Source organism: Coptis chinensis, chromosome 5, assembly GCF_015680905.1.
Source record: "Coptis chinensis isolate HL-2020 chromosome 5, ASM1568090v1, whole genome shotgun sequence".
Classification (NCBI taxonomy): domain Eukaryota; kingdom Viridiplantae; phylum Streptophyta; class Magnoliopsida; order Ranunculales; family Ranunculaceae; genus Coptis; species Coptis chinensis.
This window is the reverse complement of record NC_141460.1, coordinates 19,859,777-19,878,887: the sequence shown is the minus strand read 5'-3', so window position 1 is coordinate 19,878,887 and position 19,111 is coordinate 19,859,777. Positions and strand designations below refer to the sequence as shown.

Sequence of the window (19,111 nt, the reverse complement as noted above, 5' to 3'; positions counted from 1 at the left end):
TGCGACAAATCATGGAGCCACTTTAAACTAGGATGAATTTGTATGGAGCGTGGAAAGACCACCTTTTGTCACAAAATTGGAAAACTAGGACCAGTTATACTTTAGATTTCCTTTTAGTGTAGCAAGATGCCATTTTGTTCCTTATGTTCCTTATGGTGGAAACTCTAAAATGTAACTTTATATTTATAATATATTCACATTTGCTTGCAAAAAAAATGGCCATAGTTCCTACCCAAAGACCATGACTACTAATTCTTCGTGTAGGAGCTCTAGTTGCTTTGGATCTTAACATGGACACTGATTCTTGGTGGCCATGGTCTAACTCTTCATAATCATTATTGGCATTGCGCTACATCAACTAGTTGGGCTTTTATTTTATCCATAAAACCTATTTAAAACTATATCTTCACAATTATTTATGGTAGAATAGTGTAGGTTGGAGTGGTAAGAATTTTGAAGAGACATATCTAGATAGATTCCTATATAAATTAACGCAACGCAATTAATGCAAAATATATAGATTTCAAAATCAATACTGTAATTAAGCAATCATTTCTTTCAAATATTATTTTGTTTTAGAACCATCCCTCTCCACACGTGAAGGCCAACGTGTAAAGAGGATTGACATGATTTTATTGTCCTTCAAACAAAGAACAAAAGTTTGACTTCGTTCTATTCATATTTTTAACAAACACAACTCCATGAAATTATTGGCCATGACCCAAGTAGCATTCATAATAACTTGGGACATGACCCTGTTGCACTATTATTTGATGTTGGCCACTCATTTAATCAATCTCCAAAGAATTGTTGTTTGTGATAGTTGGGTTAATTTATAAATAGGTCTTGGGCATCGAGGATTGGTTACTTGACTTAACTGGCATTGGTCGAGATGGTTAAGTAGCTGGTTCTACCAACCAATATATCCTTTAGTAATTGGGTTTACGACTGAGGTATGGGGTTTTATATTTAGTTTGGATATATTCTTATTAAATTTTCAGGTTATGACATGTTTTATATTTATGAAATCTTAAAAATACATAGAAGACTGCTGGAAATTATCAAAATAAGCCACGTGTCATAGGTTTGAGTTTTAGGGCATTACATCCCCTCATGTCCAACTTTTACAAATGTTGCTATCTGACTTTGTACAACCCTACCTATTTTCTTATTCATTAAAGCTTAGAAGCACTTGTTATATTGATTTTATTTGTTTTGCAATTCTATTTACTGGAATAAACATTAAAACCAAGTAAATGATTATTTTGTCATTCACTTTATCTTTTGCATTTTTAAGATTTGGTGGGATCAACAATGGTCTCTAGGTATTTTATGAAGATGGACTAGTACTATAGCGTGGATTTTTTTGTCATTTACTTTATCTTTAGCATTTTAAAGATTTGGTGGGATCAACAATGGTCGCTAGGTATTCGATGAAGATGGCCTAGTACTGTAGTGTGGTAGCTGCCCAAGCCTTATTTTGATCTCTTAGTTCCTTAGTTTTTATTTTTTATTTCTTATATTTTAAAGTTTTGCATATCAAGAAACTTTCTGGCCAGCAAGAAGACTTCCAACTCGGATATATGTCAAAGCTCGTAGTTTGTTCGGTGTCTCTAAGAATGTCTTTCGAACTATGATGAAGACTAATCAAAAGTGTTTGACGTGAATGTGACTTGGTCACAATTTTTTCTTAATCCATTCATTTGTATATTATTAAGTACCTATTGATTACCTAAGTCTTATGTCTATTTTTGCTATTGGATTGTTCAATGGAGTTAGAATTTATGAATGCCATTTGAATTTTAATTGATTATATTTTAGGTGTATATTTGTTGCAGGTCCAATTCAATGTGAAATGTCTATTTTCAAATATATACAAGTTTTGTATTTTTTGAAAAATATTATAACATTTATCACGGTTTTGCCAGAACTGTCACAAAAGATACGTTTTTTTTGTGACGGTTTTTGAGCAGTTGTTACCTTTTTTTATGGCTGAGAGAGGCTAGTCTAGAACAAATATTTGTGACGGTTTTGGGAAAAAAATAAATGACCCCCACTCCAAAACAGTGACAAAAGACTTTTTTGTGACTTTTTGTCACTGTTTTTAACAATGAAATAAAGCCTTTTTTTAAAAATGATATAAAGCCTTTTTTTTTTTTTTTTTGTAGTGTTAATTCTAACTTTTGCCTCCACCTCTCTATTTGTCTCAAGAATCTGACATTAAAAGACTCAAGCTTGTACAAAATTTTCAAAAATTTCTTTCATTTCTTAAAATTCTTTCCCCCTCTCAAATCTCTCTCTTTCTAAAAAAATTCAAAAATTTCAAAAATGTCTTCTGTAGCAAACAAAAACCCTCCACCTAGCAAGACTAGATAGATCAGTTTCAATGATCGTGTACAAGCACTTCCTAGAGAACTGCAGCTGAAGATATGGACACATATACCGAAAATCATTCCTGGTATATGTAAGAGTTCATACACACGTAAGAGACGAGCTATGAGAGAAGGCTGGTGCTTAAACTATCAAACACCAACTTGCCCTGGTCTTCAACATCATAATAATTCTATTTATAAAGTCTACATGTGTTATCCTCCAGTGCATTATGCTCGGTCTAAGAGAGTAATTCAACCATCTGGTTGGGATTTACTCAAGTTTTTAAGAACTTCCAAGTCTTGGAAATCTAACTTAAAATGACCCACCTTTTTAAATTTCAGTCAAATTGATTCAAAACCTAAAAAAATTAATTAAAATTTCCCTTTTGTTGTATGTACATATTTCCCTAAGGTTCCTTTTAGTTTCTTTCCTTCATCTGCTTTTCATCCATAGTTGGATGTGAGTGTACCATATATCTTTGCGTGGCATTTTCTATGTTGATCGTTTTGGTGTATCACGGATTAAGATCGGACAAGTAACGAAGAGCGGATCGGTTCTTCTAAGTATCAGGTTTGACATGTATGAACACTGAACAGATAGGGAAAGTGGACATGCAGAAGAAGCGCCTAGGTTTGGAACATTGTACCATGAGTGAGGACTAACTTACAGCTGATTGAGGAAAAAGTTTTGGAATTTTTCCTATAACTCTATTTTAGTAGACTGCTTTTTTAGCATCACCAGGTCTATTTTTCTGGCTCAATGAAGCATCAATAGCTTCTGCGCCTCTGGTAGTATCCAGATTTCTAATCACACAGTCATCGACATCAGACTGAACAACAACATACAATATAAAAGGATAAACAATGAAAAAATATGTAAAACTAGAACAACCTTCTTTTAACCTTTCTGTAGAAGTTGCAGCTTGATTCCTCACATCTTCAACACTGAAAGAGATCAACAGTTGCATTGGCGGCTTCTTATTGTTGAACTCATCCACAACTGAGAGCCTGAGATAATATAATTTGCCACCTATATATATGTTCAAAGTCAATCTCTTCATGTGTAAGTAAATAACCTATATATATAAATGATCTTTCACAATGTGTTACCATCAAAGGAGTGACAAGGTTGGATCGATAAGCAAGTGCAAAATCACGCATCTTTCAGTAGATAAATGGGGAGGAATCAGCATTCCAGCTGGTAGCAAGATCATACGGGGGAAGGCACTTCAAGGCTATTTCAACAGAAGTAGTAGGTGCACTATTTTCTTCCATCAATACAACTCCAGGTTCGACCTTTATATTTTCATGAAAATGCTAACTGAATAAACTCATTGACATATACCATTGAACCCAAGGAATGAAATTAAGGATAAAAAGTAACCTCGAGGTGCGAACTCAGGTCAAAACATGGTTTTTTTCTGAAATCACGGTATTCTGTAAAACCTGTTACATAGAACCATTTTATATTTCAATTTTGCATTCTTAAAACTATAACATATATACAACTAGTTCCAACAAAAAAATATTCAGAATGTCAAAAGCCAAACCTTAGTAAGCCGTTTTTTCATGTGGGACAGAATCAAAGACCCTATATGTAGGGCTTAGACCAATCGAGCAAAAAGCTTTAGCGCATAACCCGTTTAAATGAGGGGCTGCAAATCAAACACCAATTCCATAAAATATAAACATGTAACAATCCAACTCCGTCATTGTAACTCATACAATGCAAGACAATTTATTGATACACAGAATACAACATTAGATCATTAGATAAACTGAGTACTTCATATAAAGATGCAACCTTTTGCCATGGTTGACAATTTATACTTATTTATTATTAACGTACACCCTAATAATCCTATGTCTACACAAACCCAAAAGCTAATTCATTTTTTTTGAAAAATGGAAACACTAAAAAACTAAAATAAAAGAGGATCCACTTAATAAAACGTTACCTTGCAGGCCAAAGAAGAATTGAAGCTTCCTTCAGTAGATTGACCAATTAATTGTGTAAATGTAAAACCATAGCCAAAAATAAAAACCCCTAGATTGAGCAGTTGACTTTGTAAACTGTTACAAAGGAGAAAGAAGATAATACGAAGAAAAGGAAGGAGAAGATGATGACTTGCCCCAGTGGGCAACACTAGAAGCGGCGGTAGCAGCAGCTTTCTCTGTGCATAACTCTTCGACTTTTGGTTTTGTTATTGAAAAGGGTGAGAGATGAGCTAGAATGAAAACATTCCCACCTATTGTTTTAACACTCTTCATTTGTTTTCATTTTTTCTTTAATTTTTTTTCACAGACGTAACACTTAATCATCCGTCACATAATATTGAGTATATGTTACTAAATAAATCAAGTATTTGCCTACAAAATATGTAACGGTTGGTAACATTTCTAATGGAACACATGTGTGACAAACATAGTAACGGATGAATAAGTGTTAGCAATCAATTTTCCTATATGTTGCAATTTTAGGGTTATGGTGTAGTGATATGGCTGGAACATTCCCAGTTCATGGACTTGGTGAGAAAGAGTTGGAATGAGCCCATGGGTGATGGCCCTATTCGACTAGTGATGTGCAAATTGAAGAGGCTTAAAATCACTCTGAAGGAATGGCACAAGATAACTTATTGGGGGAACAAAGACAAACTGAAACAAGCAAATCTATCACTCAAAGAGTTACAAAAACAGCAAGAACATGAGCCTTTGGACCTTCAGCTGCATCTCTGGGAACTTGAAACGGAGAAACTCATTGATCAATTAATGTAAACAGAAGCAACCATGTGGAAACAAAGATAATGCATCAAGGAGGAGATTGAGAGAGACAGAAATTCTGCCTACTTCTAGGCTAAAGCAAAAATTCGCCAGGCCAAAACATTCATTGAGGAATTAAGAACAGTTGAGGGAAACATTCTGCAAGACCAAAAGTCCATCAAGCAATTCTTGGTTCAATCTTATGAAGAAAAGTTTAAAGCAAGACCGATAGAGCATAATCAGGAGCTTATGGACCATATCCCACATTTGGTCACAGATTCCCAAAATTCTTATCTCATGGAAATTCCTGATTGGATAGAGATCACGACCACAATTATGAACATGGATCCCAACAGTTCTCTGGGGTTCGATGGATTCCAGGGAATGCTCTTCTAGAAATGTTAGAGCATTATTAGAATCGATGTGTGTCGAGCTATCTACTCATTCTTCTCAAATCAGGACATTCCTCAAGGCATGAACTCAAATTTCTTAGTATTGATTCCCAAGTGAAAAATGCTATGAAAATTGGCCAGTTTAGGCCTCTTTGCCTGAGTAACTTTGTATTCAAGATTGTTACAAAAATTCTTGAAAAACGGCTAACTTCCATTGCCACGCGAATTATTTGTTATGAGCAACATGGATTCTTGAAGGGAAGAACAAGTAGCACTACCATTCCATGGCATCCGAACTCATCAATCACATGCATATCAAAAGAAGGGGCGGAAACGCAGTCATCAAACTAGACATTTCCCAAGCATTTGATTCACTTAGCTGGGAATTCCTTTATCTGATCCTCAACAGATTCGGCTTCTGCACAAAATTCTGCGACATGATTATGAAGGTACTCAGCAGCGCCAAAATCTCTATTATGATCAACGGCGGACCTTGTGGCTTCTTTGCCACAGGGAGAGGACTCCAGCAAGGAGATCCCTTATCTCCTATTCTCTTTGCCCTTGCCGAGGACACGCTTAGCAGAGCCATTATAAGGCTCCATTTCTCAGGCAAAATCACCCTTATGGCTTTTGCAGGAAAATGTTCTCCACCCTCTCACCTACTTTTTGCGGATGATATCATATTATTTGCAAATGGAATTTTAAAAGGCCTAGCGCACTTGAGGAATGCATTGGAGGCATACCAAAAGGCAGCTGGTCAGCTGATAAACAAAGGGAATAGCAAGCTGCTTCTCGGTAGCATGGCTACTACCAAGAGAAGAAAGGTGTAAGTCTTGTTTGATATGAAGGAAGGACACCTACCAGAAAGCTATTTGGGTGTTCCCCTTTTCAAGGGCAGAGTATGTCACGCCAACATTCAGAATCTGGTGGACAATATTAAAAAGAGAGCAAGTGGATGGGCCGGAAGGCTACTTTCTTTTTAGGGTTGAGTTGTCTTGGCACAATTATTCTGAATAGCATTCCCGTGTATAACATGGGCATCTACAAGTGGCCTCGAAAAAGCATCAAAGAAGGATAAGAAGCCATCAGAAACTTCATATGGTCAGGTAATCCCACAGTGAGGAAGTCAATTACTCTTAAATGGGCAAAAGTATACAAACCAAATACTAAAGGAGGGCTCGACATCCGGTCTCTCAAGGAGTTAAATCTGTCACTCCTCATGAAACTAGCATGGCAACTGCTAACCACGGACAACTCTTGGTCCAAGTACATGGAATAGAAGTATAAAATGAAAAATGGCAAATGGCTTGCCTATTATAAGTGTTCCTCCATTTGGGCCGGGATTAAGTGAGCTTTGGAATCTATGAGAAACCACATTTCTTGGGCCATTGGCAATGGTACTGTAGTGGACATGTAGTGAGATGCTTGGGCTGGGCCTAGTTCAGTGCCTGACTTTCTCCCACACATCGACTGGAGAAACCCCAAAACCGGAGTTAGCGACTTGATAAGGAATAACTACTGGAATTTCCCAATCGTAACTTTGGAGCTCTTTGAGTCATTGGGCATGCCACTTCTCTCTCTACCTCCACCTTGTAATGAGCTAGATGATTGCCGAATATGGAAGCCTGACAAGGAAGGCAAGTTCACGGTCCTCTCGGCTTTTGACACTATAAAGGAAAAGGGGAATATTGTCTGGTGGCATCACATCATATGGACCATCTACATTCACCCCAAAACTGCTGGAATGGGTTGGAAGATTTTGCACCATATCATACCAACAGATGACAAAGTTACAAGCAAAGGTATCCAATTGGCTTTTCGCTATAACGGATGCAAGGATGATGAAAAAAGCTTTGATTATCTATTCTGGTACTGCCCAAACTCTCAAGCTCTCTGGGATTGGATTAAAAGCTTATTCCAGTTGAATGCATTATCAATTAACGGAAACGGCGATATGAAGGAAATTCTGAAAGCGGCAAATCAAGTAAGCCCACTGATCAAGGAATTGTAGACAGCAGCAGTTATGAGTTTGTTGGTAGCAATATGGAAGATGAGAAATGCGCAAACGTAAAAGACTTAAACTTCAATCATCGTTACATAAGAAAGCTAGTTTGGCAAGGAATTCATATGACTGGTAGACTATCCAAGAGCTACATGTTCAATTATGTCAAGGAATTGGCAATTCTGCACTCACTGGAGATTGAATGCAAGCCGAAACCGATAAAAGCAATTCAACAAGTCAAATGGTACCCACCAGAGGAAGGAGTTGTTAAGATCAATTGTGAAGGTAGCTCTATTAGTAATCCTGGTCGAGGGGGTGTGGGGCTAATCTTCAGAGAACATCATTACCACCTGCTAGGCGTACTTGCACAAGGATTGGGGATAGTTACTAACTATGTCGCGGAGTGTCAACCACTAACTTTGGCAGTGGAAGGTGCGACAGCAAGAAACTGGACAAGAATTTGGCTAGAAACAGATTCACAGTCAGTTGCACTAGCTTTCTCTCATGGCCATATTCCCTGGGTCCTAAAATTAAGGTGGGCGAGAGCTACTGCTGCGCTCTCCTACTATAGGATATCGCACGCCTGGAGGGAAGCCAACTTCAGCACAGATGCTGTGGCAAATCATGGAGCCACTTTAGATAAGGATGAATTTGTATGGACCGTGGAAAGACCACCTTTCGTCACAAAATTGGAAAACTAGGACCAGTTATACTTTAGATTTCCTTATAGTGTAGCAAGATGCCCTTTTGTTCCTTATGTTCCTTATGGTGGAAACTCTAAAATGTAACTTTATATTTATAATATATTCACATTTGCTTGCAAAAAAGAGAGGCCATAGTTCCTACCCAAAGACCATGACTACTAATTCTTCGTGTAGGAGCTCTAGTTGCTTTGGATCTTAACATAGACCCTGATTCTTGGTGGCCATGGTCTAACTCTTCATAATCATTATTGGCATTGCGCTACATCAACTAGTTGGGCTTTCATTTTATCCATAAAATCTATTTAGAACTATATCTTCACAATTATTTATGATAGAATAGTGTAGGTTGGAGTGGTAAGAATTTTGAAGAGACAGATCTAGATAGATTCGTATATAAATTAACGCAACGTAGTTAATGCAAAATATATAGATTTTAAAATCAATACTGTAATTAAGCAATCATTTCTTTCGAATATTACTTTATTTTAGAAGCATCCCTCTCCACATGTGATGGCCAACATGTAAAGAGGATTGACACGATTTTAGTGTCTTTCTAACAAAGAACAAAATTTTGACTTCATTCTATTCATATTTTTAACAAACATAACTCCATGAAATTATTGGCCATGACCCGAGTAGCATTCATAATAACTTGGGACATGACCCTGTTGCACTATTGTTTGATGTTGGCTACTCATTTAATCAATCTCGAAAGAATGGTTGTTTGTGATAGTTAGGTTAGTTTATACATAGGCCTTGGGCGTCGAGGATTGGTTACTTGACTTAACTGGCATTGGTAGAGATGGTTAAGTAGCTAGTTCTACCAACCAATATATCTTTTAGTAATTGGGTTTACGACTGAGGTATGTGGTTGTATATTTAGTTTGGATATATTCTTATTAAATTTTCAGGTTATGACATGTTTTATATTTATGAAATCTCAAAAAATACATAGAAGACTGCTGAAAATTATCCAAATAAGCCACGTGTCATAGGTTTGAGTTTTAGGGCATTACATCCCCCCATGTCCAACTTTTACAAATGTTGCTATCTGACTTTGTACAACCCTATTTTCTTATTCATTAAAGCTTAGAAGCACTTGTTATATGGATTTTATTTGTTTTGTAGTTCTCTTTACTGGAATAAACATTAAAACCAAGTAAATGATTATTTTGTCATTAAGTTTATCTTTAGCATTTTTAAGATTTGGTGGGATCAACAATGGTCGCTATGTATTCTATGAAGATGGCCTAGTACTGTAGTGTGGATTGTTTTGCATTTACTTTATCTTTAGCATTTTAAAGATTTGGTGGGATCAACAATGGTTGCTAGGTATTCGATGAAGATGGCCTAGTACTGTAGTGTGGTAGCTGCCCAAGCCTTATTTTGATCTCTTAGTTTCTTAGTTTTTATTTTTTATTTCTTATATTTTAAAGTTTTGCAGATCAAGAAACTTTCTGGCCAGCAAGAAGACTTCCAACTCGGATATATGTCAAAGCTCGTAGTTTGTTCGGTGTCTCTAAGAATGTCTTTCGAACTATGATGAAGACTAATCACGAGTGTTTGATGTGAATGTAACTTGGTCACAATTTTTTCTTAATCAATTCATTTGTATATTATTAAGTACCTATTGATTACCTAAGTCTTATGTCTATTTTTGCTACTGGAATGTTCAATGGAGTTAGAATTTATGAATGCTATTTGAGTTTTAATTGATTATATTTTAGGTGTATATTTGTTGCAGGTCCAATTCAATGTGAAATGTCTATTTTCAAATATATACAAGTTTTTTTTTTTTTTTTTGAAAAAAATTATAACATTTATCACGGTTTTGCCAGAACTGTCACAAATGATACATTTTTTTTGTGACGGTTTTTGAGCAGTTGTTACCGTTTTTTATGGCTGAGAGAGGCTAGTCTAGAACAAATATTTGTGACGGTTTTGGGAAAAAAATAAATGACCCCCACTCCATCACGGTTTTGAAAAAAAAAAAAAAATGACAAAAGACTTTTTGTCACTGTTTTTAACAATGATATAAAGCCTTTTTTTAACAATGATATAAATCCTTTTTTTTTTTTTGTAGTGTTAATTCTAACTTTTGCCTCCTCCTCTCTATTTGTCTCAAGAATTTGACATTAAAAGACTCAAGCTTCTACAAAAATTTCAAAAATTTCTTTCATTTCTTAAAAATCTTTCCCCCTCTCAAATCTCTCTCTTACTAAAAAAATTCAAAAATTTCAAAAATGTCTTCTGTAGCAAACAAAAACCCTCCAGTTAGCAAGACTAGATAGATCAGTTTCAATGATCGTGTTCAAGCACTTCCTAGAGAACTACAGCTGAAGATATGGACACATATACCAAAAATCATTCCTGGTATAGGTAAGAGTTTATACACACGTAAGAGACGAGCTATGAGAGAAGGCTGGTGCTTAAACTATCAAACACCAACTTGCCTTGGTCTTCAACCTCATAATAATTCTATTTATAAAGTCTACACGTGTTATCCTCCAGTGCATTATGCTCGGTCTAAGAGAGTAATCAAACCATCTGGTTGGGATTGACTCAATTTTTGAGAAACTTCCAAGTCTTGAAAATCTGACTTAAAATGACCTACCTTTTTAAATTTTAGTCAAACTGATTCAAAACTTAAAAAAAATTAATTAAAATTTCCCTTTTGTTGCCTATACATTTTTCCCTACAGTTCCTTTTAGTTTCTTTCCTTCACCTGCTTTTCATCCACCGTTGGATGTGAGTGTACCATATATATTTGTGTGGAATTTTCTATGTTGATCGTTTTGGTATCTCACGGATTAAGGTCGGACTAGTAATGAAGCGTGGATCGGTTCTTGAAGTTGGAATGGCACTGAAGACAAGATCGGAATTTCCTGATTTCATTTGGGCTTGGGCCCAAATTTCATTTTCATTAAAAAGGCACATGCAAGGCATGTGCCATCAATCTATTTAGCCCACACGATCGCCCACATCCCATCTTTTTCCTCAGAAAAATCCCTAACCCTAGCCGTCCAAACTAGCTCACGACTGCCCCCTTCTAGATCACGACCGCCCCCTTCTAGCTCGCGACCGCCCATTTACCCCTACACACCACCACCTAATTTTTTTATAGCCTGCTCCATTTTCAATCCTTATTTCAACTAAAAACCCCAATTTTATCAATCAAACACCAAATGGCTTGAGTTCTTAAAATCGTGTCGGAGAAAATTTTTGAACCCATTTTCAATTTCGATCTTTTTGAAGTGCACTTCAAGGCTGGGCTTAGAATAAAATGATGGGAAACTTTGGTTTTGTTGGAGGGTGTGGCTTATTCTCCCTCTCCCACTCTTTCATTTTATAACTGCATGCTTAGAAAGGAGGATGACCGCAACACGGTTGTCAAGGATGGTCGCTCGCTTGAGCTCACCAAGGAGGTGGCGAGTAAAGTTCTGGGGATTCCTCTTAAGGCTTATGTTCAAACGAAACAGTCCCTAGACAACAAGACCATCGATGTGATGATGATAGAGACTCTTTTTGTGGGGGTGAAAAGCTACAAGTCTCACTGTGCGTTTCAGAGTTCACTGCGAAGGAATCAGTTGGCAGTATCTCAATGGATAGCCTACAACCTGCTAGGCTCAGCTAACCCTTCTGATATCGGTAAGGCGATGCTCCACATTCTATGGATTCTTCAAGAGCAGAAGAATAGCTTCTACATTGTCACCTTCGTTTGGGAGCAACTATGTAAACTCAAGTAGTCAACCGCCCCTCTACCAGTGATGGTCACTAGGATCATGCAACACTGGGGGTTCGAGGCCACAGACGCCTTAGTGGAGGTCAAGGACGCTACCACAGGTACTATCTATGTCCACTGTGTCTAGAAATTATAGCTTCCACCTACCGCCGGAGCCGCCGAGCAAGCACGACCGACTGAGAAAGTGAATTACTTCGCTGAAGATGCCACTCGATAGTTCACTCAACCCATGGATGGAATTCACTTCCTCTATGGAGGCCAGAGGATTCTGCATTCGTACCTCCACCAGCTCAGGCAAACACAAGGAACCATCATCGCAGAACAATAGACCCTTAGAGAGGAGCATCGGACCTTCCAGTAGTAGCAGCGATGTTTTTAGCATAGAGTCACTAGAACACTACAAAGCATTAGAGACGTGTTCCCGTGTAGTGATAGACACGCTAGGACCCAACGTCAAGGAGAAAGATCTTCTCGACGTCGAGACGAGTCACACATGGATTCTGACTAAGCAGCTCCCTAGTGTCAGTATAGATAGTTTATAGTCTATGTTTTATCTTTTGTTTATTTTTCTTTATTATGACGTTTAATTATATGTTAAATATTATATATGCTTGTTTTATTTTTTTTATGGAATTTGGTATATGAGTAGAAGGTAATACGGATACATCATGCCAAAATTTTCCATTTTTATTTTCTGCATTTTATATGTTTTCAAAAATACAAAAACCCAAAAAGATTTCATAGTAGAATAATAATCATTAGCATAATAAACCATGTATTTCTCGTTCTATATCAAACAACCCACGCCCTAAACATATTTGGGGGTGGTGTATTTTCATTATGAATAACATAATACAAGTGTATCGTCGTTTTTGCTCATGTTTCTATGGTAATATCTTTCCTTATCTCTTCATATTTTGAGGACAAAACATATTTCTATTTGGGGGTGGTATAATAACATTTTGCAAAAACTAGCTAGGCATTTTCTATATAGTAGATATAATAGTATATTTCTTCTTTTCTAAAAAAAATTCAAAAAAGACCAAAAATATTTTTGTGTTTAGTATTAAAAAGTCTTGTTTCCTTTTTCTAGGATGAATAAAAAGTCTAGAAGTCTCATTATAGCAATATAGTAAGGACTTGTTCTTCGTACTTAGACTAATATACGTATAATAGTTTCTGCATCTTTTCATGAATGACATTCATTAGCATTTATTTGTATATAGCAGTGAGTTTCTGAGACCTAGGTTAGAACAATTAAGTTCCATATCCTGTGAGAATCTAGCCAAAAGCCTCATCTGAATGATTATTGAGTGAGGACACAAAGGATGTCTGGATAGAAAGACTACACGTCCACTTGCTTGATCACCACACCATATTCTAAGAGAGAATTTAGGCCATTTTTGGATCGATATAGCCAAATAAATGTTAAAAACCTAAAAAGATAGTTTTCCTCTAGTTACCCCCCTTGAGCCTTCACCATTGTCTAAAAAGCCTTTTTATTCTTTGCTAAAAATTGCTGACCCGTTACAATACACAATAAAAAGCTTACCCAGCTGATGAGTTGAGAACTGGATGGATATCAGAAAAAGAGAAGAGAAGACCTTGTACAAAAAGAGATCAGTTAGTTGCTTTGAAAAGAGAAGAAAAGAAAGGCCCATCAAAAACCAAAACTCCAAAAAAATCAAAGGAGTCAAAAATCGAATCTCCCAAAAGTTCAAAATCAAAAGGAGACGATATTATAAACTAAAACAAAAAGAAACAAAAGCGAAGTTAGAACTCCCAATATTCAAAATCATATGGAGTCACAAAGCCAAAAGGCTAAAAGAATGTATCACAATTCAGAAGCAAAGAACAAAACGAGGTTCTTTACTGGTTACAAATATCTTGAATACCCAGTTTCTCAACATATCAGATTTTGTTTTTCCCTTCCTTTTTCTTTCTAAACCTTCACCCTAGCCCCGTAACTCCTAATAAAAGACCTCTAGCTCAATTAAGAATAGGATGGTGTGATAGTAAGTGGCAAGCAAGATCAATCAACCCCGGTTTCTTTGGACGACATTTGAGTATGTGAGGAATATAAGTGCCCACTGTACTTGAGAGAATGAACCTTGAGTGAATCTATCAGAGAGTTGTGATTTCAACACACCCCTGTGAGAACCCACCTTAAGGACGCTTTCCAAAAGTCTCAGAAATAACCCTGTTTTTGCATTTCATTGCTCATGTTTTGCACATTTATCTTTAGATGATTAAATTACTGTACATATGTTATTCTAAGTTCAAAGGAGCTTGTCCTTATTCCCCGCTAATGAGATGTATGGGCTTTCGAAAATAAATAAGGAAACAAGTCCTTTTATACTAAATAGAAGAAGTTTGTGAGTACCTTCACTGGAAAACTCTCATGAGGCTTAAAGCTCATCCATTAGGGAATTCCTAATGGCTTAAGGTCTTGTTGCATATGGTCAATACAATCGCATTCTGCGAAACGAGATTAGTATAACTTATAATAAATCACTCATTTGTGATCTTAGTTTTTCTCTCATCATTGCTTAAGGACAAACAAGATGCTATTTGGGGGTGGTGATCAGCTCCCAAATGTGCATTTTATTACCCTTATATTACTGTATTACAACCCTTATTACGTTTAATGAAAAAACAACTCATAGCTTTTATTGCCTTTTTCAGGTTACAGAAAAATTCAGATCACTTATCATAAAAGTTGTATCTTAGCACCAAAAGGAGCCTTAATCACGCTTATTATGAAGACCAGAAACTGCTATGAAAAAGTGCTGACAAAGGTAATTTAGAGTTTTCTCAAAGTATGATAGATTTTTGGGTTTTTTGCATTTTGGTCCTAGTGACAATAGTGTTATTAGGGTTTGGTCCATAATTAATTGCTTATTGCATTTTGGTATAAAATTGTCGTTAGTCCGACAAAAAATTCATAATACCACATTTACCCTTAAAATCATCGGCCATCACTCAACTGGTATTTTGCAGTTTGGTCCTAGTGATAATAGTGCTATTAGGGTTTAGTCCACAATTAATCATTTATTGCACTTTGGCCTCGGCAGGCCATCTAAAATTTAATAATACCATATTTACCCTTAAAATCATTGGCCATCATTTAATCATTTGTTTTTAATCAACGACTCGTTTTACACCATGTGTAGCCCACTAACCGAGTCCCAAACTTACATTTTATCTTCTTTATATCTTACCACCACCACCTTCTCCTCCACCACTCAGTTATCTCCTCATTCATCACCATTCAACAATCACCGTCATCTAGCTTTCTCAACTTTATACCAAGATCAAAATCATTTGTCATTTTGAACTTAAAACACTATAAGACTACAAAAATTAACTTTAAATTTAAAAAAAATAAGATTGGGTATTTGAAATATCAACTTAAACTCTCTAATAAATGAGATAAAAATCTTAACAACCCTTATCTTAACTCAAAATCTAAAAAAATTGAGTATCAAAGATTAGCAACAAACTTGAATCTTCAAAGATTGGCGACAAACTTGAAAATATGATCGTAAAGTGAAAATGTGAGAAATGGGTTTTTGATTGGTAGTTGATTGTGTTAATGGCAGCCATTGCTTTTGGATGGTGGTGGTGGTGGCAATTCAAATTGTTATGGAGGGTGGAGGTGGCTGTGGATCGGTGCTCAAGAAAAATATATTAACTGTCTAAACTCCACCATTGGATTGAATGAATGAGATGATGTCATGTGTAGTTTTTAGTAATTGGTCCTACTTTTAATAACAATATTTGCAATTTGGTCCTCAAGTAGGTCACGTACATGTATGATATGTGCAAGGTATTATGGGAATTTCAGAAAATATATGAACGGAATAGACGTGGGTCATCCGGTCAACTCACAGTCAACACACTTTAATGGCAATTTTGGACCAAAGTGCAATAAACTATTAATTTTGGACCAAACTCTAATATCACTATTATTACTAGAACCAAAATACTAAAAACCCTAGATTTTAACTACTTAAGAAATGACCTTAATTTCTCTGATGGATTTGGGTTATAAGGGACGCAATTTACATGGTCTAATTGTAGAAAGTTTAAGGACCATGTTGTTGAAAGGTTGGACAGAGCCCTAGCAACAACTAAATGGGTGGCTGCCTTTCCCAATATGGTTGTTATGACTTTATTTTTGGGTACTTCAGATCATCTAGCGTTACTTATTAATCTTACTAATTCTGTTGAAAGTAATCCTAAACCTTTTAGGTTTTTTGAAATGTGGCTTCATAATAATTCTTGTCTACCTGTTATTGAGAAAGCATGGAGTGAAGTCACATGAGTTACATGACTATAAGATTTATCTTAGGTTAGATAAAACTCATGATGCCCTCACTCTCTAGAATAAAAAGTGTTTTTGGCCACATTAGACAAATTCAAAAGGATCTGGAAAAGTACTTGATGAAACTCATTCTAGGCCAACTACAATAAGTTTGTCCTCTTAAAAGAGGAACTTATCACATGGTTAGGAAATGAAGAAAACATGTGGCAACAGAAATCAGGAATGCATTGGATGAAAAAAGGTGGGTAAGAATACTAAGTATTTTCATATGTCTACTATTTATAGAAGAAGGAAGAATAAAATAAAAGGGGGTTGAAAGATAATGAGTGCGCATTGGAGAGAAGGTAAACAAGGCATTGGTAAAGTGGTTAATGAGTATTTTGAGGATATTTTTGCTTCTGACAACCCTTTATCTAGTGATGATAAGATCCTAAACTTGTTCACTCCATGCATTTTTTATAAAGAAAACTTTATTCTTACTGTTGTCCCTTCAACAGATGATATTTGGTTTGTTACTAAAAAGTTGGGGGCTTTTAAAGCTCCTGAGCCTGATGGTTTTCAAGGCATCTTCTATCATACGTGTTGGAATATTGTGGATGTCACTATTATGGAAATGGTTCAAATAGTTTTTGGTGTACTACACGCAAAACACAATGGAACCTTCATTTCTCTTATTCCCAAGATTGCATCCCCTTATCTCACATTTCAAAGTTTAGACCCATTAGCCTTTGCAACTTCACCTACAAGCTAGATTATCTCTAAGACTTTTGCAAATAGACTCAAAAACAATTTGCATAAGATTCACCTTTTCAAGGTGCTTTTACTAAGAGAAGAAGCATAAGTGACTATGGGGTTGGCTAGTGAAGTGTTTCACAATATGAAGAGGATGTATAAGCATAAAAATGGGTAGGTTACTCTTAAGATGGACATGGCCAAAGCCTATGATAGGGTGGAATGGTCCTTCTAAAGGCAAATCTTTGCTAAGCTTGGGTTTAGTTAGAAATAAACTTTTTTTTATTAATAAATGTCTTTCTACTGTTTCTTTTAGAGTTTTGATCAATGGATCTCCTTTGAACAATATCTTTCCTAAAAGAGGTTTAAGGCAAGGTGACCATCTGTCACCTTACATTTTTATTTTGGTTTCCGAGGCGTTATCTATATTGATTTGTAAAGCTGAAAGTACAGGAGAGATTACTGGCATTAAAGTAAGGGAGAAGGCACCTGCTATCACTCATCTCCTCTATGTTGATGACCATATTATTTTCTCTAAAGCATCTCTTGAGGAAGCTGCATGGAAAATCTTAAGAAGGTCTTGAAAGACTACTGTGATAGTTATGGTCAAAACATCAATTTTGAGAAATCAAGTATTTACTTTAATAAGAATGTGCGTCTTAAACACCAAAAGATCCTTAGAAAATTTTGGAAAATGAGAAACTTCCACAAGAGGGACAAGTACTTGGGAGTCCCTATTGTGATAAAAAAAAATGAGGATTTTGATTATTTGGTGGGTAAGGTCCATAATGATAGAGTATATCTTCTTTCTGTTAGTGTTTGTAACAAGGATAGAAGCCTTGATTATCTTTGAGTATATTTCCATATACTACTCAATAAATATGGCCCCTGTCTATTGATTAGATAAGCCTTTTACCATTGCAATTCATAATAAGATTAGAGGTTGGAGAACAAAGATTCTTGCTCAAGTTGATAGAGTTGTGTTAGTACAATCAGTTGCACAAGCTACATCTGTATATGTTATGTCTATGTACTTGAAGCTTTAGATTGTGGTGAGTATAGTTCAAAATTTTTGTTTAAGAATGAGGTTGATCCTAAATTGTTTAGAGTTTGAGTGAGGGAGATGTGAAGGAGAAAGGTAGACTCTTGTATGTATTAGAATGGTTCTAAGCTAATGAAAACTTGAAAGCTTTGATTGTTGTATTGAAATGACTTGAAAACATGAAAGGGAAGATTGATTAAAACTTAAAATAAAAACAAGCAAACAAGATTGAAGATTGAAACTTGAAACAAGAACAAGAACAAGTAAATAAGATTGAAATAAGAGCAAATAAATAACAAGTTGATTGAAATAAAATAAAACAACAACAAATTAAAAACATGACAACAAATTAAACAAACCAAATGGTTTGGATCCTAAGATAATGGATGGTCTCTCTCTCCCTTGCTTTTTGCTTATATACCCCTACTTTAGCCTTTTACAGATATGCCCTTCTCCATTACAAACTAGACACCTCACACTTCACTTTTACTTTTGCTTTTTGGTTCCTTCTTGACCAAGGTAGGTTTAGGGAGAAAAGTCATCATATTTTGAGATAAGGGCCTCCATTTCTTGTCTTCTGATTTGAGAGCTTTGACTTTTGACTTTAACCGGTTGATTTTGTCTTTTTCAACACTTTTCCATAGCAGCTACTGGGCTTCATAATAAGCGTGATTAAGGCTCCATTTGGTGCTAAGACGTAGTAATAAAAGCTATAAGTTATCTTTTTGTTAAGCGTAAGAGGGACTGTAATGCAGCAATATACGGATAATAAAATGCACATCACCACCCCAAATAGCATTTTGTTTATCCTCAAGCAAGGACGAGAGAAAAACTCAGATCACAAATGAGTGATTTATTATAAGTTATACTAATCTCATTTCGCAGAGTGCGATTGCATTGACCATATGCAATAAGGCCTTAAACCACTAGGAATTTCCTAGTGGACGAGCTTTAAGCCTCGTGAGAGTTTTTCAGTGAAAGTACTCACAAACTTCTTCTATTTAGTACAAAGAGTCTTTATTCCTTATTTATTCTCAG

The 19,111-nt window shown here is 35.9% G+C and overlaps 1 protein-coding gene across 1 annotated transcript; it reads left to right on the top strand.

Moving 5' to 3' along the window:
* Positions 1–16,621: 16,621 nt before the first annotated feature.
* On the top strand, positions 16,622–17,050 carry LOC147497022 (uncharacterized). The gene has a single exon (XM_086562737.1). The coding sequence runs from the start codon at positions 16,622–16,624 to the stop codon at positions 17,048–17,050; it is 429 nt and encodes a 142-aa protein (XP_086418863.1).
* Positions 17,051–19,111: the final 2,061 nt, after the last annotated feature.